This window comes from Strix uralensis, chromosome 1 (assembly GCF_047716275.1).
Source record: "Strix uralensis isolate ZFMK-TIS-50842 chromosome 1, bStrUra1, whole genome shotgun sequence".
Classification (NCBI taxonomy): Eukaryota; Metazoa; Chordata; class Aves; order Strigiformes; family Strigidae; genus Strix; species Strix uralensis.
The window spans coordinates 83033077-83052032 of NC_133972.1; the positions used below are offsets into that span (position 1 = coordinate 83033077).

Consider the following 18956-nt stretch of genomic DNA (forward strand, 5'->3'; position numbering starts at 1 on the left):
GGAGAGACCATCGTGCATTTTCTCCATCAGTAAGCATGCTTCAAGAAGAAATTCAGAGCTTTTGTGTCTTGTAAAGAAATCTGCAGTAGTCTAGCACCCCCCTCTCTCTAAAGAGAGGTTAGCTTCCTTGTCCATTTTTAAGTGAATGCCTTTTGGAATGTTACTGTATAACACAAAATATTTTTGAATGTTTTGATTCTTAATTGTGTTAATATTTTTTGACATAAAAATATTTGTTGTTAGTGACATCAGTCAGCTGTGCTCATTGAGAATAGCTGTTGAAACAAGACTTCTCATGATTTGCTACAGCTGGGTAAATTACACTCTTAATCGCTGTTTTCCTTCCATCCAGCAAGGGAACTTTAACAGCTCAGTTGGATCAGATGGTTACATGCTATCAATATTGACAAGTGGGATGTCACCAGTCACTTCTATTACTGAAGGTCTTCAGCAGGTAAGACTTGGGAAGGCCCCATAGTCACAATTATTATAGTTTAAAATACTTTAAAATGTAGAACACTAAGCGAACATTGATTATTTTTTCATCAAATGTCTCTTAATACTGTGGAGACTTAAGTTTAGGAAACTGAAGTAGTATTTTCAAGCTGAAGCAGTGAGTTGGCAGGAATGCTAAGATTACTACCTGCTACTCAGTTCTGTCACATAGTTATGATGGTTTTCATTAGTTTGTTTTCTTGAGGTTATATAGTGTACCTGCCTGGAACCTTTTTTATTTCACGAGTAAATAATACATTGCAATCTGGGATCTTAAATGAATTGAAAGATGTTTCTCTCTGTTTCCAGGTTGTTTGCATGGGTATTTTTCGCATCGTTGGCCTATTTTACCTAGGAAGTTTTGACAGCATAGTTCGTCGCTGCATGATGCAAAGGGAAAAATCTGAGAGTGCAGATAAAACTGAGTAATCTTTACTTTGATTTGAAAGAAGAATGTCAAACAGTCCTGGACAGCTTGCTGCTTAAGTGGGACTCAGTTTTTGTCCTGAAGGATTTAGACTGGAAGTACTTGCGTATGTGACAGATGAGTCCCCTCAAAGGCTATGAAAGAAAACAAGAGTACAACTCCAGAAAATGCCAAACTATGCAAAAGTGTGAATGAGGATTAGATTTTTTTTTTGATGATTTGAGTTGGAGAGAATTTGGGGAACTTGTAAGTGGTCTGCAGAGTAGAATTTGAGAATGGACTATGTGTGGTGATTCTGGACAAATGCTTATGTTTTCTCACTTTGGTGCTTATGGACAAAATAAGTACCGTGACAGACTGGACTGAAGTAGATTGAAGTCCCCTGAACAAGTTGGTACCTTTTGCTAACGTTTTGGGACTGGTTTTAATTTAGAATGTTAACTTTTCCTTTGGCCAATCTACAGATCCTTCTGTCAATGACAGCTTTTCTTGTTCTATTCAACATGCAACTGTGGAAACCTTAAGATGGCAGATACATTTGTATGATCCAAGCTTTCTCAGCCTGGGAGTAATTAAAAAGTATGGTTTAATATATGCATACTTTCTAAAGGGAGATGAAGAACCCATTCCCACAGAGAAACGCTAGGAGATGTGATCGGGTCTGTAGCTCTTCTGGCCTTTGAAGTATGTTGTGAACAAAAAAAAAAAAATCAAACCAGTATCAAGTGTGTTGATTATGACTTTCAGCATTTTAAGCCATTGAAATGTACAATTTTTACAGATGCTTACTTTTCCTTATCTGCCAGTTTTTGCTCTGGAAAGGAAAGTAGCTTAATGCTACCTTTATGCACATTATTTTTCAAAGCTGCAAATAATGAGCCAAACCACTAGACGGTAGAATCAATTGTAATTAAAATGCCAGGCTCTTCCAGTAGCAGGAATGTAGCTTTTTGGGGCAGAGGGGTCGGGAGGGGGAGGGGTGTGTGTCAGAATGGCATTCCACACTTAATTTTATCACTACACAGAAAAACTTTCACATGATAAGAAATTATTTAAAATACTCTCCTTCTATGCCCCACTTCCAATTTGTTTCATTTATATTATATGAAATAAGGCTGCTCAATAACTGCTTCAGAATACACAGACTCAGTGGTTGTTTCTAGTAAATCTTAACACTGAAAAAGCTTGATGCATAACAATGATGTTTTAAGGGTGCACTATATATACTGTTTATTTAATGGACCACTATAGCAAGTGCCTTGTGAGCTGCTTTATTTTCAAAAGCTGCGTATTTTGTATTTGTTAGCACTGCTGTGTTTTCAATGTCGTATTTTCCATTTTTAGTCAGTACTCTGAATCTAAAATTACTTGTAAAACTGGGCACTTTCACTTTCTTGAAAGTAGTATTTAACAACAAAATAGGCAAAATTGATTGCTTTTGTTAAGATATTCTCTACATCTGTTTAAGAAGAGGTATTCAGTTAAACTGAGATGAAAAATAATAGGTGGTTAACTGGAAAACCTTTAAAATGTAGTTTACTGAGGCTAGCTATTTTCCCTCTCAATTCAGTTGATCACTTTTCAGATTTTCTTCACATAGACTAAACTTGCTTTAATACTTGGTTTACAAACATATTGGGGGGGGGAGGGTCACATTGGCACTCTCATTTTAAGTGGGTAGACTTTCGTTGGATTGCAAACATTGAGGCATTGTTGAAATCTTCACAAAGCCTGTGTTTTAAGTCCTGCCTCTTGATTTTGTTTAGATATGTGAAGTTGTGCATGCCTGTAATATACTAATTTTGAGAATAGTGTATTCCTGCATTTTTAAACAGCTGGGCTTCAGTGCAAAGAAATCTAGTGTGCATACGTGTTTCCTGTGCTGCTTAATGTGAATGACATAATGGAGCATTTATCATACATCCATTGTCAACATGCTATGTTTCTTAAAGCAACATAATGATGCTATTTGGACCCTATTATCTATGTTATTTCTTACTTTGATGCAAATCAAATACTCCTTTGAGCACCTGCAAAAGATACCAAAATGGGTGAATCAGAGTTGTGCTGTGGTTTGAAAGAAATACTTATGTAAATGGCTTTACATCAACACAAGCTTGAAGGTCAGGACTTAAAACCAGTAAGACTTTAGATACTTGAATTTTTGTATCTTCAACTCAGAATGTTAAAGGGTTTGCATTTAAGAAACATAATCCAGAAGGTCAGAGCACACACAAGACACTGTGGCAGCTGGGCCTCATTAAAATATTTCAGACTGGACATCTTAGATCACTAATTGCTCTTTCATGACTGAAGAGTCCTTCAGATCATGACTAATTTAATTCAGCGAAAGTGTCTGTGAAGGAGGAATAAGAATACTGAGTGAAAGTTATGGCTCTGAACTATAGAGACTTCACACCTAATTTTGCATAGTGTAAGTAGTTGTATTGACAGTAAAACTGTAGGTTGAACCCTTCGGCAACTGTGGTAATTGGAACAAGGCAAGTTTTTTGAAGGAACAAGAATAATCTTTTTAAATGTTCTAGTTTCTGCTGTTGCAAGTTAAAATTAATTGATAAACTTTTCAACTGTTTTATTGTCAAAGTGTAGTAAACTGTCAACTGCAGCAACCTTTGGTGTAAATTTTGTTTTCTTATGCACATTCTCTGTCTACCAATGTACTCATTTTAAGGTCCAATATTAAGTGAAGGAGATGCCTTGTAATCCTGTGGAAAAATGTTTAGCAGCCAAAAAACTATTTTGCCAGTTTAAATGTTACAAAACCTCTGCATTGAAATGTTTTAGCAGTCTATTAGATCCGTGAAGAACTTCAAATAGGCTTTATTACTTTCTGTCAGATTGTCAATAATTTAATCACTTGTGCCATATCAGTTGGTGTCTTGTCTCTTGTTTTCTTGGTCAATCTTTAAGATTCAATTAGGCTTTGATAGTCTCTTCCATTCCATGTAGTTTCTAATGACTGTCTGCTTTAAATACAGACTTATCGTAACTTTACATATAGTTTACTTCACCAAGGTGTTCATGTGCAATTTAAATAGATTTAATATTTTACTAAGAAAAAAGATATAGGTAAATAAACTTTATTTGCTGTGAAAAACTATAGGCACTTTTAAATGGTAAAAATATATAGCGTTATTTGTAAAAAGAAATTTGTGCTTATTGCTTCATCATTTTTGTGCCAGAACTGTAAACTAGTTTTCATATTTTATATTTCTCAAAATAAATGGAGAATCAACAAGGTCTGTAACTTCTAAGTTCTTTGAGGGGATGAAGAGCAATGGATAAATTCATTTGCAGGGCTTGGTGGGGTTTGGGGGAGTTTTTTTGTTGTTGTTTGTTGGGTTTTTTTTTAAATCTGGGATTAGTTCAGCAGGATCCTCTTAATTTTGTAGGACAGCAGAAGGGGTGATGTATCCCTACATTTTAGCAGTTTAGGGCAGAGGTGTACAGCAGATAAAGGATGTAAAGAATTCAACTGAATATTGTCATCAAACCACCATGAAAGTGGGATTAAATTGACAAAATCTGCCTTTATTGCAGGAGGTGCTGCCAGTATATAACTAGTGCTTGTGCTCTCTGGAAGTGTTTGTAAATCCTTATGAGCCAAGTGATGCTCATTCTTCCTAGTAGAAAACAATAGACATAATAGTTACGGTAGCTGTCTTTCTGTTCCACCACTGAGCATGCAGCTGTATAGAAAATTACTGTATTATGTTTCAGCTCTGTGGTAGCAGGGCTTGAGTGGATAGCTAGCTCCAAGATAGCAGCAGGGGAGAAATAGCCCTAAAATAGTTATTCTCAAAGTAAATCCAAAATCACAGAAGTTCAATCTTTTGGAAAGACATTAAATTATCAAGAGTGCCAAAATCAAAGATGAATTGAGGGAAGTATATGCTATCTAAAATACATTTTAAAGCTGAGGAGCTGTAGTTAATCTTAGAATGTTGGAGAATTGAGTTTTGAAATGGAAGAAGGTCATGTTGCAACTGGAGCTGCTGATTTTTTCCTTTTCAGTATAAGTAGCAGGCCAAAGTAGATTGCTCTTCATTGCTTTTCCTAATTGGATTTCAGCTACAAAGCTAAATTAGCTGGGAGCCCCATTTTTTTTTTTTTTTTTCCTGCCCAGCCTGTACCAAGCACACTAAAGAGTAGGGGTGTGTTTGTTTGTCAAAGCTGGTAGTCAAACGTCACAAAGTCATTTCCTTTCCTCTGTCACTTTGGGGAGACACGAGAGCCAGAGACCTTTAAATGAGGTGTCTGTCTTGCTACACCTCCAATCCTCTTTCTTATATTTCCTTTCAATGTAGATGCACTAAACTCGTGAAAAAGAAGACCGTGTTAATCTTCCATTGGTGGTGGTCTGCAGTGGGGGGGAAATAATACTGTTAATCTTTTGGACAGAAATTTGCACTGAAGGAAGCAGAAAGTGCAATTTTAATTTTTTTTTAAATATAAACACCAAAGATGTGTATCTAATTTGATGGAGGGGTACAGGGGGAAGCATTTCATAAAGCTGATTGGGAAGGTTTGCTGTTTGGGGAAACCTTGATGAAGGAATGTGGGAGAATACCAGCAAGCCAGGCTGAAATTTTATTTTTCTAAGTTGAAAACAAGTTTGGTTTCAGCTTGGAGGGAAATCCCCATGTTAATTTTAAACCTTTCGAGTTCTAACTATGAAGTTAGTTCTGTAGTAGTGCTGCTAGAGCAATGTAAATAAACACAAGGGGTGAAAGCAAAACAGACATGACGAACACTGTGCGAACATGATGCTACCAAGCAGTGAGAATCAACTCCCTTTGCCAAAATAAGGTGTTAAATCTGTAAAGATACCAGCTATAAATAATTTATATTAAAAATAAGTCTAAAACCAAATTTGAAATGTTCTTGGTAACTTGCAATTGAGGGGAATATCCTTTTCAAAGTGAAGAGGTGCTTGAAAGAAAGTAGTTAAAATTGGGTGTGTTTGTCTTTATTTCAAACCATTTGCTCAGAAAATGCTTTCCCCCTCTTTACTTTGAGAAATTTTAACAGGTGTAATAAAAGTTTATGGATCGGAGATGGATGTTCCTGGTTGTCCAGCAGACTCGTCCCATTTCCTTCATGCTGAAACTCGCCTTTGCTCTTCTGCTGTTTCAACTGGGAAGTCAGTCTCCGATTCCTTTTTCCATAGCAGAAAGAAGAAAGAAAGGCATAGGCAGCATTGCCCAGATCACGAGAATAGGTTGGTAGCTTGCAAAAGGCAGTGAGACAGCTCAGATACGGTAAACACAAGACCCTGTTGCCACATAGAAAAGATGCCAAAGAGAAGGATTTCCAGAGCTGGATGCAGTTAGTCTCCTCGTGATCCAAACCACGGGGCCTCTGTCTTGAGAAGAATTGGAGGCGGTTGAGGGACGAGTACAGTAAAAGGGGTCTGAAAGTCAGGAGCTATTTGCTATGTTAGACCCTAAGGATATTATCTGAGTATCTCATCCAGCTGCCTTTCCTGGTAAGCACAATTAAGCCCCATGAAATAGACCATAATTCCAGGTTGAGCACGCTGTAAGTGTTTTACAGTAGCATTCTCTGCTCTGCCAGCGCTTCCAGCCAAAAAGGATCCACTCCACACCTGTAGCACTTGCAACATCGGCAGGATGAAAGGCAATTTCCCAATTCAGGAATGCACTGTGAAAAAGGTTGTTCAGGTTAACCTGCCACTGTCCAGGTTAAAAATGCAGAAAATACGCATCCAGGCTTCATGGGTGCTACTTTTTCTTATACTTTTTACAGGCAGAAAACTGTTTTTTAAAGCATTGTGTACGACAGACGCTAGCTGCTGCCTAGATAGCAATGTTGGGCAACACGTTGAGCAAAACAGATGAGACAGTCTTAGCAATACATGGTGTTGTGCAGTTGATAGCAGAGAATTATGTGCACGCATGCAAGTCTCTGGAAGAGCGTTGTTTCCAAGGCATTTCATGCAGCTTGGCAGATACTGTAGGTCCCTGGGTCTCGTGGTCTCATGGACAGAAAAAAATGTGAAAGATCATGCGGTTGGTGGTTAGTTTTAGTCAAGGCAAGTTAGAAAGCTCTTGCAGGCACAAAGGCGTGCAGAGCATGTTGGCGTGGAAAGGAGAAGCGCTGAATGCCTTGAACTGAGGGAAGCACGGCCGTGGGTGGCACAGACGAATGCCTCACTGGACATCGCACCAACAAGCACTTACAGTGCCATTGGCATTTACAAGCACTTACAGAGCTATTGACTGTATGAGGAGCAGCCTGCTAATTTGCATATGGGCAAATTCCCTACCCGTGGGCACAATCTTACTGGACTCTTTCAATAAAACAAGTATTTAAGCTGTGCTAGAACATCGTAAGGCAAAGGAGCTCTTCAGTTGCCAGAATTGTATTTACCTATACCACTCAAAATATTACTTTTGGGTTATTCAAATTTAGGTTGTTACTCAGGGTTTTTTTGGTTTGATTTGTTCTAGAATAGAAAATCTCTGCAGGTTTTCAGCAAAAAATGTGGCAATGTCCTCGCTCACTCTGAGTGCTGTCACATGGTGCAAACATACACCCCTCTCACTTCATGCCTGCTCAGGCAGGGCTTTAAACAATCGTTTGCTTCTCTCTGACTTGCCTGCTCATGAGCCAAGGAAATAAAAGGGTGGGCAGGTCACGAGAAACCAGGGTTGCTGCTGAAAGCCTGTTGATGTTGATACAAAGGTACAGGGAAAAGGTGTCCGCTTTCAGATTGTCAGGGAGTTTAGTGTTGCCAGGCATTACAAACTTTTCTAGACATTTGTTAATAATGCATCTACTGTACACCGGGCATCTGGGAAGCTATCAAACAAACAGTAGGCTTTGCAGGATCCTGCCTGTTTGGTCAGTTGCCCAAGGGTGGATAAGAAAACCATCTCAAGAAAATAATCTGTCCTTTACACTGCCAGACCTGACTGATGCCTGTTGTCAATGCTTCTGCCTCTCTAATTGTCAAGGGAGCTTTTTTCATGTGAGCTTCTGTTGGTATTCCTAATTGAGTTCCAATTCTTTATACAGCTAATTCTTCTTATTAGTCTGATTAGTTTTGATGGGCCAGCTCACATAAAGGTAAATGCGTGTGCGGAAGGATTTGCAGGATCAGATCTTGAGTAGTCAGCACGTTATTCTGCTATCTAAAAGCACCGTCATGATTTCTTAGCTGACTTTATGCGCTCATTCCATGTTCTTTGATAAATGCTCAGGCTCTTGCTGGTTTCTTCTATCTGCTCCCAAAACCGTATTGCTTTTTTTTGGATGTCTTTTAAACTGTTGCTTTATCCTGCAGAGCTCAAACAAACAAGCAAGGTAAAAAGCAGTCCTGTGATGCAAACTTGTGACACTTTAATAGATGCTCATCACCCACTCAGGTAACATTATAATTGGTTTTAAGATGCCGCTCCCTTCAATTACAGCCATAAATGCAGGTCAGATGCAATGCATTTGACACATTAAGTTAAGAACAAGAAAGACTGTTTAAATGGCCATAATTTTGTTTTGCTTTTTTACAGAGTCTCAATTTGTCGTTCTTCAAGGCACAGTTTTTGTTTCCCATGACTCATCTCTAATACCCTTGCTTAAAGCAAACAGTTCCTAGGATTTTCCCTTGTGTTCTTAATTTTTTTTGGTGCAGTCTCAGCTGTGTTTGGTATTAGCAAGCTTTCTTGTGAACCATGACCACTATTTTCCTATTAAACTTTTTAAAAGGCTGGGATCTATCATTCCTACAGCGAAGCGCTGAATGTAGAGCTGGTGGGGAAAAAAGCGTCATTGCTAAATCCATTCCAAAGAGAGTATCTCACAAAGTTTTGCTGTACCCATTTTCATCCAGAATCAGTTATGAATTCTGAAACTATTTTGTTTTACTGATTATATGCCCTCAGTACACTTTGTTCATTTGGTTGGTCTTACTTCCATTTCCGCATACGAAATACATTTAGATAACCTAAGCAAATTCAGTGGCATTTTCAATTACTCCTTACAAAAGCCCATTGATTTTGTATGCATCTTTGTTTTCTGCATCAGTCCCGCACTGATTTATCCTCTGGGTTTTAAATCCGATCCTGCTCTGCCATTGGTGTGCCTCTTACCCAGACAGTTCTTCCGTGTTACTTAACATCCGTGTCTGATGTATTTTCAGTTGTGGGACCAACTACATTCGATTCAGCCACTAGCACAGTGACGGACTGAATCAGCAGCCTGGTTGGTTGTGGCTGTTCTGATTTTCTATATCACTTGTTCCATTTAAACCATAGTGTGTTACATGGAAATGTGAGGTGGCTTTCTGTGTTCAGCGGAGACCTTTTTTCTTTGATGGAAGAATATAAAAGCAGTGATTTTACTTGGTTGACAGATCCCTTGCCTGCCTTCCTGCCATCAGAAGCAGCCCCTCAGCTCACCGCAGACTTTCCGAAGTCTCTCACACAGACACGATGCGCTCCAGCCCACGGCCCGCGGCCGCGCAGAGCGTCGTCCACCCCCTTTCGACCTCATTTCACCGGCGGTCCTGCACCCTCTGTCCCCCGCAACCCCCGAGGACACAACCGGCCGCAACCCGCCCCATTTCCAACATCGGCGGGCGGCAGCGAGCGGCAGCCGGCGGCGGGGGGGTTCCCCGGCCCTGCGAGAGCCGGCTGAGCCCCCCGCTCCTGCAGGGCCGCGCCGGGGGGTCCCGGCGGCCGCGGCCGAGACGCCGCGCCCGGGGCCAGCGGTGGCCGCTGGGGGGCAACAGCCGCCCGCCGGGGAGGCGCTGCCGGCGGGGAACGGCGCTGCCGGGCCCCGCTCCGCGCCCCTCCGCGCCAACGCCTCGGCCGGCGGGAGCATCGCTCCTTTCGGGGGCTGCGTGTGCTCAGCACCCCGCGGGGAGGGGGGAGCTGGCGGGGCGGTGGGGAATGCTGGCAGTAGCCACGGTGCCGAGCGCCTTCCCGCGCCGCCCCCCCCCCCCCGAAATAAGAGACGCCAAGACGATTAAACATCCTGAACGCCTCTTCAGGTACCTGGAGGGGGGCTGGTTTGTACACGTCAGAGACAAATTCCTCGCTGCGGCCTCGGAACAAATCCCTGGATGAGCCAGGGCACAGCCGAGCGCCGGCAGCGCAGCCCGGGGAACCCTCCCCGCTGGGGTGCCGGGGCCTCCCCCGCCCCGCTCCGCGCGTCCCCCTCAGGCAGGGGCGCTCCCAGCCCGGGAGCCACGCGTGATGGGGCAGCGGGCGAGGGAAACGTGACCCTGAAAATGGAGGGCAGAGCGCATTCGGACCCTACGTCCCCTGTCAAAACAAATTCACATTCACAGCTTTATTTATGCATTTTATGCCTTTTTAGGCTCAGGGTAGTTTATGTATGAGATTATCATCCCAGTCCCCTCACATCGGCAAAAATCGGCCTAAATTATCAAACGTCTCTTTCGCCCTCTCCTGCTAAGCAGAGAAAGGTGCCGAGTAGCCCCTGCTCCCGCTGCGCTCGGCTGCACCCCGCGATAGGTCCCCATCGCAGCCGGGGCTGCCCCAGCATCCCTCACCGCTGCCCTCGTGTCGGGGTGGCAGGGGGGCCCGAGCCATCGCTATTGCCCAGCGCTGCGGGTTTAACCCACTTTGAAGGTTAGCTGCGCTTCTTTGGTCAAGCTCCAGACTAATCTCACCTCCAAACAGTTCAGTTCTCCCTTCTTCAATCAAAAAAAAAAAAAAAAAAATCTTCAGGCCGGGCGCAGGGACAAAGCCGTGTACCCGTCTCTGCAAAAAGCCCGCAAATCCAACCCCCGCCTGTCCCGCGGGAGCGCCTGGAAACCGACCGGGTGCCTGGGTCAGGTGTGCGGGACCCGACATCGCAGGGGGGGCACCCGCATTGGTAGCCCGCGGAGACCGGCCTGTCCCCGGCCCCCGGCTCCGCACGGGCTCCGCGCCCGCGCAAGGGCTATTGCCAGGGCAGGGCAACCGCCCCGACCCACCCCGTCTGTCGCCTGGGCCGCTTTTCTGTTTAAAAAGGGTGATTTGGGCTTGTTTGTCCTCTCCAGCCCCGATTTTATTTTATTTTATTTTATTTTATTTTATTTTATTTTATTTTATTTTATTTTATTTTTTCAATAAATCCGCGCAGCTGCAGCAGCCTCACCCCTCCCGCGCGGGGCGGCAGAGGCGCGGAGCGGGGCGCGGGGGCGCTCCCCCGCGGAGGGCCGGCAGCCCGCAGCCCCCCGCCGCCCCGCCTGCCTGCTCGCGCTGCCCGCCCGCGCTGCCTGCCCCCGCCGCCCGCTTCCTCCGCACCGGCGGAGGCGGCGGTGGCGGAGGGCGGGCGGCGGCGCGGGCCGCCAGCACCACCCGCGGCCCCAGTGCCGCCCCTCCGCGCCGCTCCGCTCCGCGCCGCTCCGCCCCGCCGCCACCGCCATCGCCCCGCCGCCGGCCCCAGCCCCGCGCCGCGATGGAGGGCGGGCCCGGGCTGCGCGGGGCTGCTCGCCTCCCCCCGCCTTTTTTTTTCTTTTTTTTAGCACACCCCCCCTCCGCCCCCCTTCCCCGTTTCCCCCTTTTCTTGAATGAAGCGTGAGGCGGAGCTCTAGGAAACCGCCGCGCCCGGCTGCGCCGCGCCGGGCCGGGGCCGGAGCCTCCCCCTCGGGCTCCGCTCCTCCCCGCCTCTCCCCGCCCCCGCCGCTCCGCTCCGCTCAGCTCCGCTCCCCCCCGCCGCCGCCGCCGCCGCCGGGAGAGCTCCCCGCCCGCGCCCGCCGCCGCCGCTCGGAGCCGCCGCCGCCGCCCGGAGCCGCCCGGAGCCGCCGCCGCCGCCGCCCCCGGCAGCAGCAGCGCGGAGCGCCCGGAGGAGCCGCCCGGAGCCGGCGGGGTGCGCGGGGCTGCGCGGGGCTGCGCGGGCGGGCGGGCGGGCGGGAGGGCAGCGGCGCCGCGGCCGCGGTCCCCACCGGCACCAGTCGCACCGCACACGCGCCCCGTCCGCGCCCCTCCGCGGGGCGCCGGGGCTCTTCCTCCTCTGATACAAAGCTGCTCGGGAAATGGCATTTCTCGCCGGAGCCACAGTCAAAAGCAATGTTCCTTCTTTATTTTTATTTTTTGTTAATTTTTTTACGCTCTTTCTCGTGAAAAAGAATTAATTTCCTAAATACATATAATTTTTTTTTTTTTTTTTTTTTTTTTTTTTGTGTGTGCGTGCGTGTGTGTGGAAGCACCGGGCTCCTGCGATCGGTGTCTGAATGAAACTACGTAAATGCCTATGTCTGTACGTTGCACTGGAGGGAAAAACGGAGCACTTCTGCGAGAGCTTGGATTCAAATGTGGTTCATCTGGTCTCCAGGATTTTCCGTCTCTTTGGGGTTGTTCGCCTTCCCGGGCTGCGAGGCGAGGCGGGATTTTCTGAGCTTTGACACATCTTTGGAGATGTCTGTTAAACAGGAGTCTGGGAAAAAACATTTGAAATCGTAGAGAGATTTTTTTTTTGTCCCCTTCCCATCCCCTTGGTGACTTGAAGCATCAAAGCGGCCAGAACTTAACGTTTCTGAAGACTTGTGATGTTTGGGTTTTGTTGTTGCTATTTTTTTTTTTAGAGGAAACTTGACAGAGGAACATATTTATAGTCCAAGTAAGTACTTTACAGAGGAAATTTAGTTTGTGTAACTTAACAAAAAAAAGCAGTGTTGAGGTTTCTAGCTTAAAGTGCGTTGGATTAACGTTCATCCAAGGCTGTTTAGCAAATCGTGTTGAATTGCAGTTTTTACGGTGTGCATTCGTCCGCTCCTTCGTGTCCGTGGTAGTTCAGCACCTAGGGGAAAATGCACCTGATTTTGAATCGGTATAATATTTTTTAAGATGTATTTCAACACCGAGGAGGAAATGGTCCTAAAGTAAATTTGTAATAAGTAATAAATGTGCACCTGGAAGTAAAGTATTTACAGCATTTTAATCCCTATTTATACCGTGCATCTCAAACCGAGGAGGAAACACTGAGAAGACAAAAGTACCTCCGAGACCCTGAGAACTCCCCCACACCACCATGAATGAAACCGTGCCTGATACAGTAACTGGATTATAATTTTTGGTGTTATTAATTTTATTATTATTGGCTGCTTTACTTTTTTGGGTTCATCCTGCTCCTCTTCTTCCTCTCTCCCTTCCTCTTGCTGCTTCCTCTTGGGAATTATGGCTCATCCGGGGAGAAGAGGCTACGATAACCGGGAGATAGTGCTGAAGTACATCCACTATAAACTCTCGCAGAGGGGATACGACTGGGCTGCCGGCGAGGACAGGGCACCCCTGCCTCCGGGTCTCTCTCCTCCTGCTGCTGCTGCTGCGGTCGCTGCTGCTGCTGCTGGGACTTCCTCTGATCACACTGGGCTGGTGTCTCCGCACCCCGAGCCCCCCGGCTCGGCTGCTGCTAGCCACGCGCCCCCGGCCGAGGGGCTGCGCCCCGCACCCCAGGTCGTCCACCTCGCCCTGCGCCAGGCGGGCGATGAGTTCTCCCGCCGCTACCAGAGGGACTTTGCCCAAATGTCCGGCCAGCTGCACCTGACGCCCTTCACGGCCAGGGGCCGCTTCGTGGCAGTGGTGGAGGAGCTCTTCCGAGACGGGGTTAACTGGGGCAGGATTGTGGCCTTCTTCGAGTTTGGCGGCGTGATGTGCGTGGAGAGCGTCAACCGGGAGATGTCTCCCCTTGTAGACAGCATCGCCGCCTGGATGACCGAGTACCTGAACCGGCACCTGCACAACTGGATCCAGGACAACGGAGGCTGGGTACGTCCCCCGATCGCTCCTTCCCTCTCCCGGCTCTGGCTCGCCACCACCGGGGCCTCAGGGTGGGCAGTGCCCCGGGGGTTGCGCTCGCGTAGCGGGGAGCAGTGCGTTTGCCTGGGGGGCATCTGCACTGGCGTGTGCAAAGCAGCCTAGGCCTTCTGCCAGAGGTCAAGTTCCACCTCGTTGTGGGGTTACGGTGGAGCGGTTTGGGATGGGGGGCAGCAGCTACAGCTCGGGAGCGAAAAGGATAAGCCTCTTCTTTAGCGGTCTCCCTGCTCCTACCCCCATCTGCCCTCGCCCGCTGGCAGCACCAGCCCTGGCTGAGGCAGGGTCCCGCGGCGGGGTGGGAAGGGGCAGCAGCTGCCGGGGGGCAGGCATGTGGCGGTGGGTCCCAGGCGCGGGGGCAGCGGGGACCACGGGGATGTGTGTGCGTGTGTGCGTGCGTGCCGGCATCCCTCCCCGTTAGGGGTGACGCGCCAGGCAGGCGCACGATGGACACAGGATCCTGGTGCTATGGGTGGGCCGGTGGCCGTCGACTCTGGCATCTCCAGCTGCGTTGGTGACTGGAGTGGGGTTTTATGGTATAGGGTATGTCCAGTGTGAAAAGTCTGTCTTTTGTCTCGAGATGAAACAAAGATGCTGGGAGCCGTGTCTGTGGGATTGTTCTGGAAAACGAGTAATTGTTGTGATCCGATGGGTGACTGTGTTTCTGTGGTAGGGATCACCTCTGGCTGGGGCTGGCGTCAACATCACTCGGAAAGGAAAGATTTCCACTTGTGGAAAATGGACAGGTTTTACACTGGTAGTCAATTTAACAGCCTTAAGTTTTTTTCTCTCTCTTCCCAAAATAAATGACCACATTGAAATTGGAAGGGTATTTCTTTCCTTTTTTTCCTGTATTAATTGATATACTGTAATAAAATGTGGTCCCAGCTGCTCTCCCACAAACCAAACCTGTTGTGTATGTAAAGCTTATGATATTAATGCGTTGGAGGAAGAAATGGCAGAAGTTACACTGAAGAAGAAACTTTACATAGGGGCTGAAAGCTGGCATAAGTCACCTAGAAATGGAGGTCAGCTAGGTAGGACACCAGCAATTTCAGGTCTGGTCCCCTGTGAAATACAGAGAGCTGACTCAGTTACACAGCACACCTTTAAGAGGCGTGTGTAAAGGAATGTAAAATGCAGTATGTTTCCCGGTTAACACGATTCACAAGCCTGGTGTTTGTGAAGCATTACCGCATTAAATTTTTAGCATTGGGTCTCTTGCTAAGTCAGTGTTAGGCTAAGTAACGTTCCACCCGCATTGACCATCTCTGTTAAAAAATGAAGATGCTGCCTTCCCACTGCTGAACCTGCCTGACTAAAGGGTTTTCGTGTCCAGGGATCCAGAGGACATCTGTGTGTGCTGCCATAACGGAGGGAGTAAGGCTTTGGGGTCCTTTCCTCAGCAGGAGTCCACATCGCACACCTCCCAGAGGAGTGCTGCAGATTCCTGGCTACAAGTCACAGTGGAGGCAGGATCGTTCTCCTGCTCTCCCCTGCTTCCACCAAGAAGAAAAAAAATTCAAGATCCATGGGGCCAGAAGGGGGAGCAAAAAATGTGTGTGCGTGCATGTGTGTGTGTCTGTGTATTTATATACATATATATGTATATGCAAATATGTGTATATATATACAGACACACACACACAGACACATATATATGCACACACATAAGATGATTCCACTCAGTGGGTGGAACCACACTTGGAAGAGAGGGACCTATTCCCCGATCCCCTGTTTCATGGATCACTACAAAGGGTTTGTCGGTGTTTGGTTTTTTTCACGAAACAGATAACTGGGAAAAAAAAAAATAATCTGCAAACAGTTCAGGCGTTGGAGACCTTGGCTGATTAAAGGATGAGCAGCTAAAGGGTTAGGGATTTTGCGACTGCACTTCTGGGCTGGGATGCCTAACTTGTGCGTAAGTCCCTCCTCAGGCTGGAAGCCTGTTTGCGGAGCTGGGGCCCTCAGTTCGCTCCAGAGCCAGTGAAGTCATTGTGTTGACTCCAGTAAGCTTTGGATCAAATCCGTAAGCATGCTGGAGATGTATTGTCCTGCGGGTGTATTGTGTAAAGAGAAACATAAATAATGAATAAAACCGAGAATGTGAAAAGACAGGTGTTACCAGACGTGATTGGCCAGATGAGGCGCGTGCTGGAGATGTTTCTTGATGGTTAGAAATACAAGAAACTCGGACTATAAACACTGACTCCCTTGAAAAGGAAAAGATGCTTTTTATCAATAGCCATTGCGTTATTTAATGAGGTTTCCTATAAACAAAAGCTCCAGAATTTGCATGCATGTGATGCCATTTACCGCCACGTGTTATTTGTAATGTACACATGGAAGAAGATGTGCAAAATATTACCCCAAGGCGGCTTTTGCCTGTCTGTTTGTTAAATGGCTGGTACCTTTGAGCCATGGGATTATTAAACACAGGCAAAACCTTCTAGCTGGTTACAAAGAGCAAAAGACTAACATGAAGTTGCAAACACAGCTTTTAGGATCCTCTCTTCAGGCAGAAGAAATCAAGGATGACATGGGACGGTGGGTTTTTCTTTTTTTCTTTCTCTAGCTTTCAGGATCTGTCAGTGGAAAAGGATGCTTTAATATACGCACTCAGTCTTCAGCTAAGCATTTGCACCATACCCCGTGTACAAACCTTATTAAAGTGCCATAAATGGCTCTTCAGAAGTAGCTGATTGCCTTGTAGGTGGTGATGCTTTGTGGGACCTCAGCTGCCTACAAGATCTCCCTGTCATGCAGGTTCCTGCAACAAGTGGGAGTGCCGGCTGTTGTAGCCTTCTCCTTCTTTATGTTGTGGCTCCCCGGTATGTTGTGGAGTGATTAGTTTATTAGAGGCTGTGTAGTAGTAGAGAAGAGAGCATCGGAGTTAGTCATAAGCATATGTTACACAGCGAGTAAGTTGGACAGCGTGTGCTTTGAGTCTGTTGTATGGGCGTATGTCTTAGACTTGGGTCTGAAGTTTGGTTACCACGTCTTTCTTATTTATCTGTTTGGTTTGAATTGGTTCTATAAGTTGGCAGTGTATTTTCAGGATCTGAGGAAGGAAAGACGCATCTCGAAGGGCAGGTTGAAGGGGGATATAGCTGTTGAAGTATAAATTTTAGGCACTAGACATCGCTGTTAATGGTGTCTGGGGACTGTTAATACCCTTACAATACACAGTGTCATGGGTTTATTCAAAACTTAGAAAAAGCAACAGATGGGGACTGCCTGCACGGAGGCTGTATTATTAGCTTGTGGTTCTGGTGGCAAATAAATGCAGCTTTCAAAGATTTTCATGTAGGCCAGGATACCACAATATTGTACTTTGGCCTGATAACATCTTAATTGTGTTACAAAAGAAGTAAGAGGAGAACCAGCTCATCTCTGCAATTTCGTAGTACTTGGTATAATGTATGCTTTCTGACTGACAACTTAATGGCTTCATTTCATTTTTCAGAGCCTGGTGTTTGAGCTGCAGAAGGACTGGCTTGGCAGCGGGATGTCGCACTTGGCGACTTTTGACTTTGACGTAGGGAACATTGAAGTGATGCAGCTGGTGCGAGGGAAATAACTGTGTTTGTCTTGCAGTGATGGGTTCCCTCTTTGGGCACACAACCTAATGTATGTGGGAGCTGTGCTCAGCTCTGGGCGCTTCTAGTCCAACATACGGCTTCTTCCCCGAGCTGTTGAAGAAAAAGCAAGAGCATGAGAGCTGTAGGAGACACAGGCACCGTCATGTATGTGTAGACAAGTACATTTTTGGTGTAAAGAAGCCCAGGTGAGAGAAGCAGCATTGTGTTGAAAGTTCAGCCAAGAAAGCATCATTTAAAATGACAATATTTATGTTTGATGGTCGTGTGTTTTCATCCGATTCTGTTCTTTTATTGCAGTTCTTTATTCTGTTTGAGAGTTCAGGCCACTTTTGGGGAAGGATTTAGATTTTTGAAATAGACTTTAGGTGGAACATAAGTGCTTGCATGCTCTTACTGCCTGCCTAGCCAGAACGGTGGCAGAAGCCCCTGGCTTCTTGCTGTTCCTCACCCAAGCCAACCAGGAGCTGCTCCTGCCTTGAGAGAGGAGAGCCGCTCAGCATGCTGTGCAGTTCACCATTCCCAAGAACTTCTGTGTCCCAAAGCTGACAGGCATTCTCTGGCCCGGCTGCTGTCACTCATGTGCCGTCCTCATGCACAAACGCATCCAGGGAGAAGCCCCTGCTTTTCCTGGTGACTCCTTGGTTAAGGCCTCTGTGGAGGTAATGGGAGGTTTGCCTACGAGAGCTTCTCCAGCCTGGCAGGGGAGTATACACCCTCATCTCCAACATCTCAGGAGGCTTCACCTGCCAGATGGCTGCTGGTTTTGCTGAGGTGTCCTTCCCATTGACAAAAGGGCTCCTCCTTCTGCAGGGGTGAGATTTCATTTGGCAGAGGAGGAGGAACTAAGGTGTCTAATTCCCACTGTCTGATACGTTTTCACAGCTGTCTGTCTACAGTCAAATTAATAAATGTTTCTTGAACCAGCAACTAGACCTCAGGTTTCCCTTCTCCTGGGTTGACTGTCCTAATCACTGAGCTTCCTCTTTTTTTTTTTTTTTTTTTTTTTTGCCTAGTAAATCATTAGTTTTCTTTGCTCGGTGGCACACCTTGGAAAGGAAGTGTGGAGAGCCGCTGTGCCCCACTATGGTCCATAGCCCCCTCATGAAGGCGCAGGATGTCAGATGTGTCTGCCTCTGGGACAGTGCTAGAGGTCGTGGATATCGATGTAGCGCAGGGGCCTTCCTGTGCTCACACATGGGGCAGTGACCAAGATCTCGTCCCTTTTGCGCTCTGGAGCTGCTGTCCGAGCAGTCTGGCCAGGCACCTGCCTGCACAGCACGTTGCTTCTCTTGCAAGTCCCGAGCAAAAGCGTCTCACTCGTCCAGTGCGGGACGGTGCCTGGCTTGGAGCCGGATGCTCTGCACTGGAGCAGAGGCACTTTGAGTTTTTTTACCAACAACATGTGGCCTTGTAACAACTCAATCCCCAGCGGGGCTAACCCCAAGTCACTGTTTGACTGGTAAAAGGAAACTATCTGAAATCCACTCAGTTAAATAAATGAATTGGCAGTTTCAAGTGTTACACCTTGTAGGTCCTTTGCCAGTTTTTGTGGCTTTGTGGGTTTATAATCGAATTCTCAAAATATTATCAAAATATTTTTCTTTTTGCTGTTGCTGAAGAGCGAGA

The 18956-nt window shown here is 46.5% G+C and overlaps 2 protein-coding genes across 4 annotated transcripts in view; both read left to right on the plus strand.

Annotated features, from left to right (window-relative positions):
* KDSR (3-ketodihydrosphingosine reductase) overlaps positions 1-8649 on the plus strand; it is a 28612-nt gene extending 19963 nt beyond the window's left edge. For 2 of the 3 annotated variants that reach the window (XM_074873470.1, XM_074873461.1), the window contains 2 exons: positions 353-454; positions 805-4181. In XM_074873470.1, the coding sequence (XP_074729571.1) occupies positions 353-454; positions 805-924 (222 nt within the window). In that variant the 3' untranslated portion in view covers positions 925-4181. Of the gene's footprint in view, positions 1-352; positions 455-804; positions 4182-8252; positions 8335-8475 lie in introns of those variants that run through there. The other variant, XR_012629502.1, reaches the window with a different exon arrangement.
* A 3172-nt stretch (positions 8650-11821) lies between these two features.
* Positions 11822-18956, plus strand: part of BCL2 (BCL2 apoptosis regulator) — a 96263-nt gene continuing 89128 nt past the window's right edge. The window contains exon 1 of the mRNA XM_074873486.1: positions 11822-13683. Within this exon, the coding sequence (XP_074729587.1) occupies positions 13093-13683 (591 nt within the window). The 5' untranslated portion in view covers positions 11822-13092. The remainder of the gene's footprint in view (positions 13684-18956) is intronic.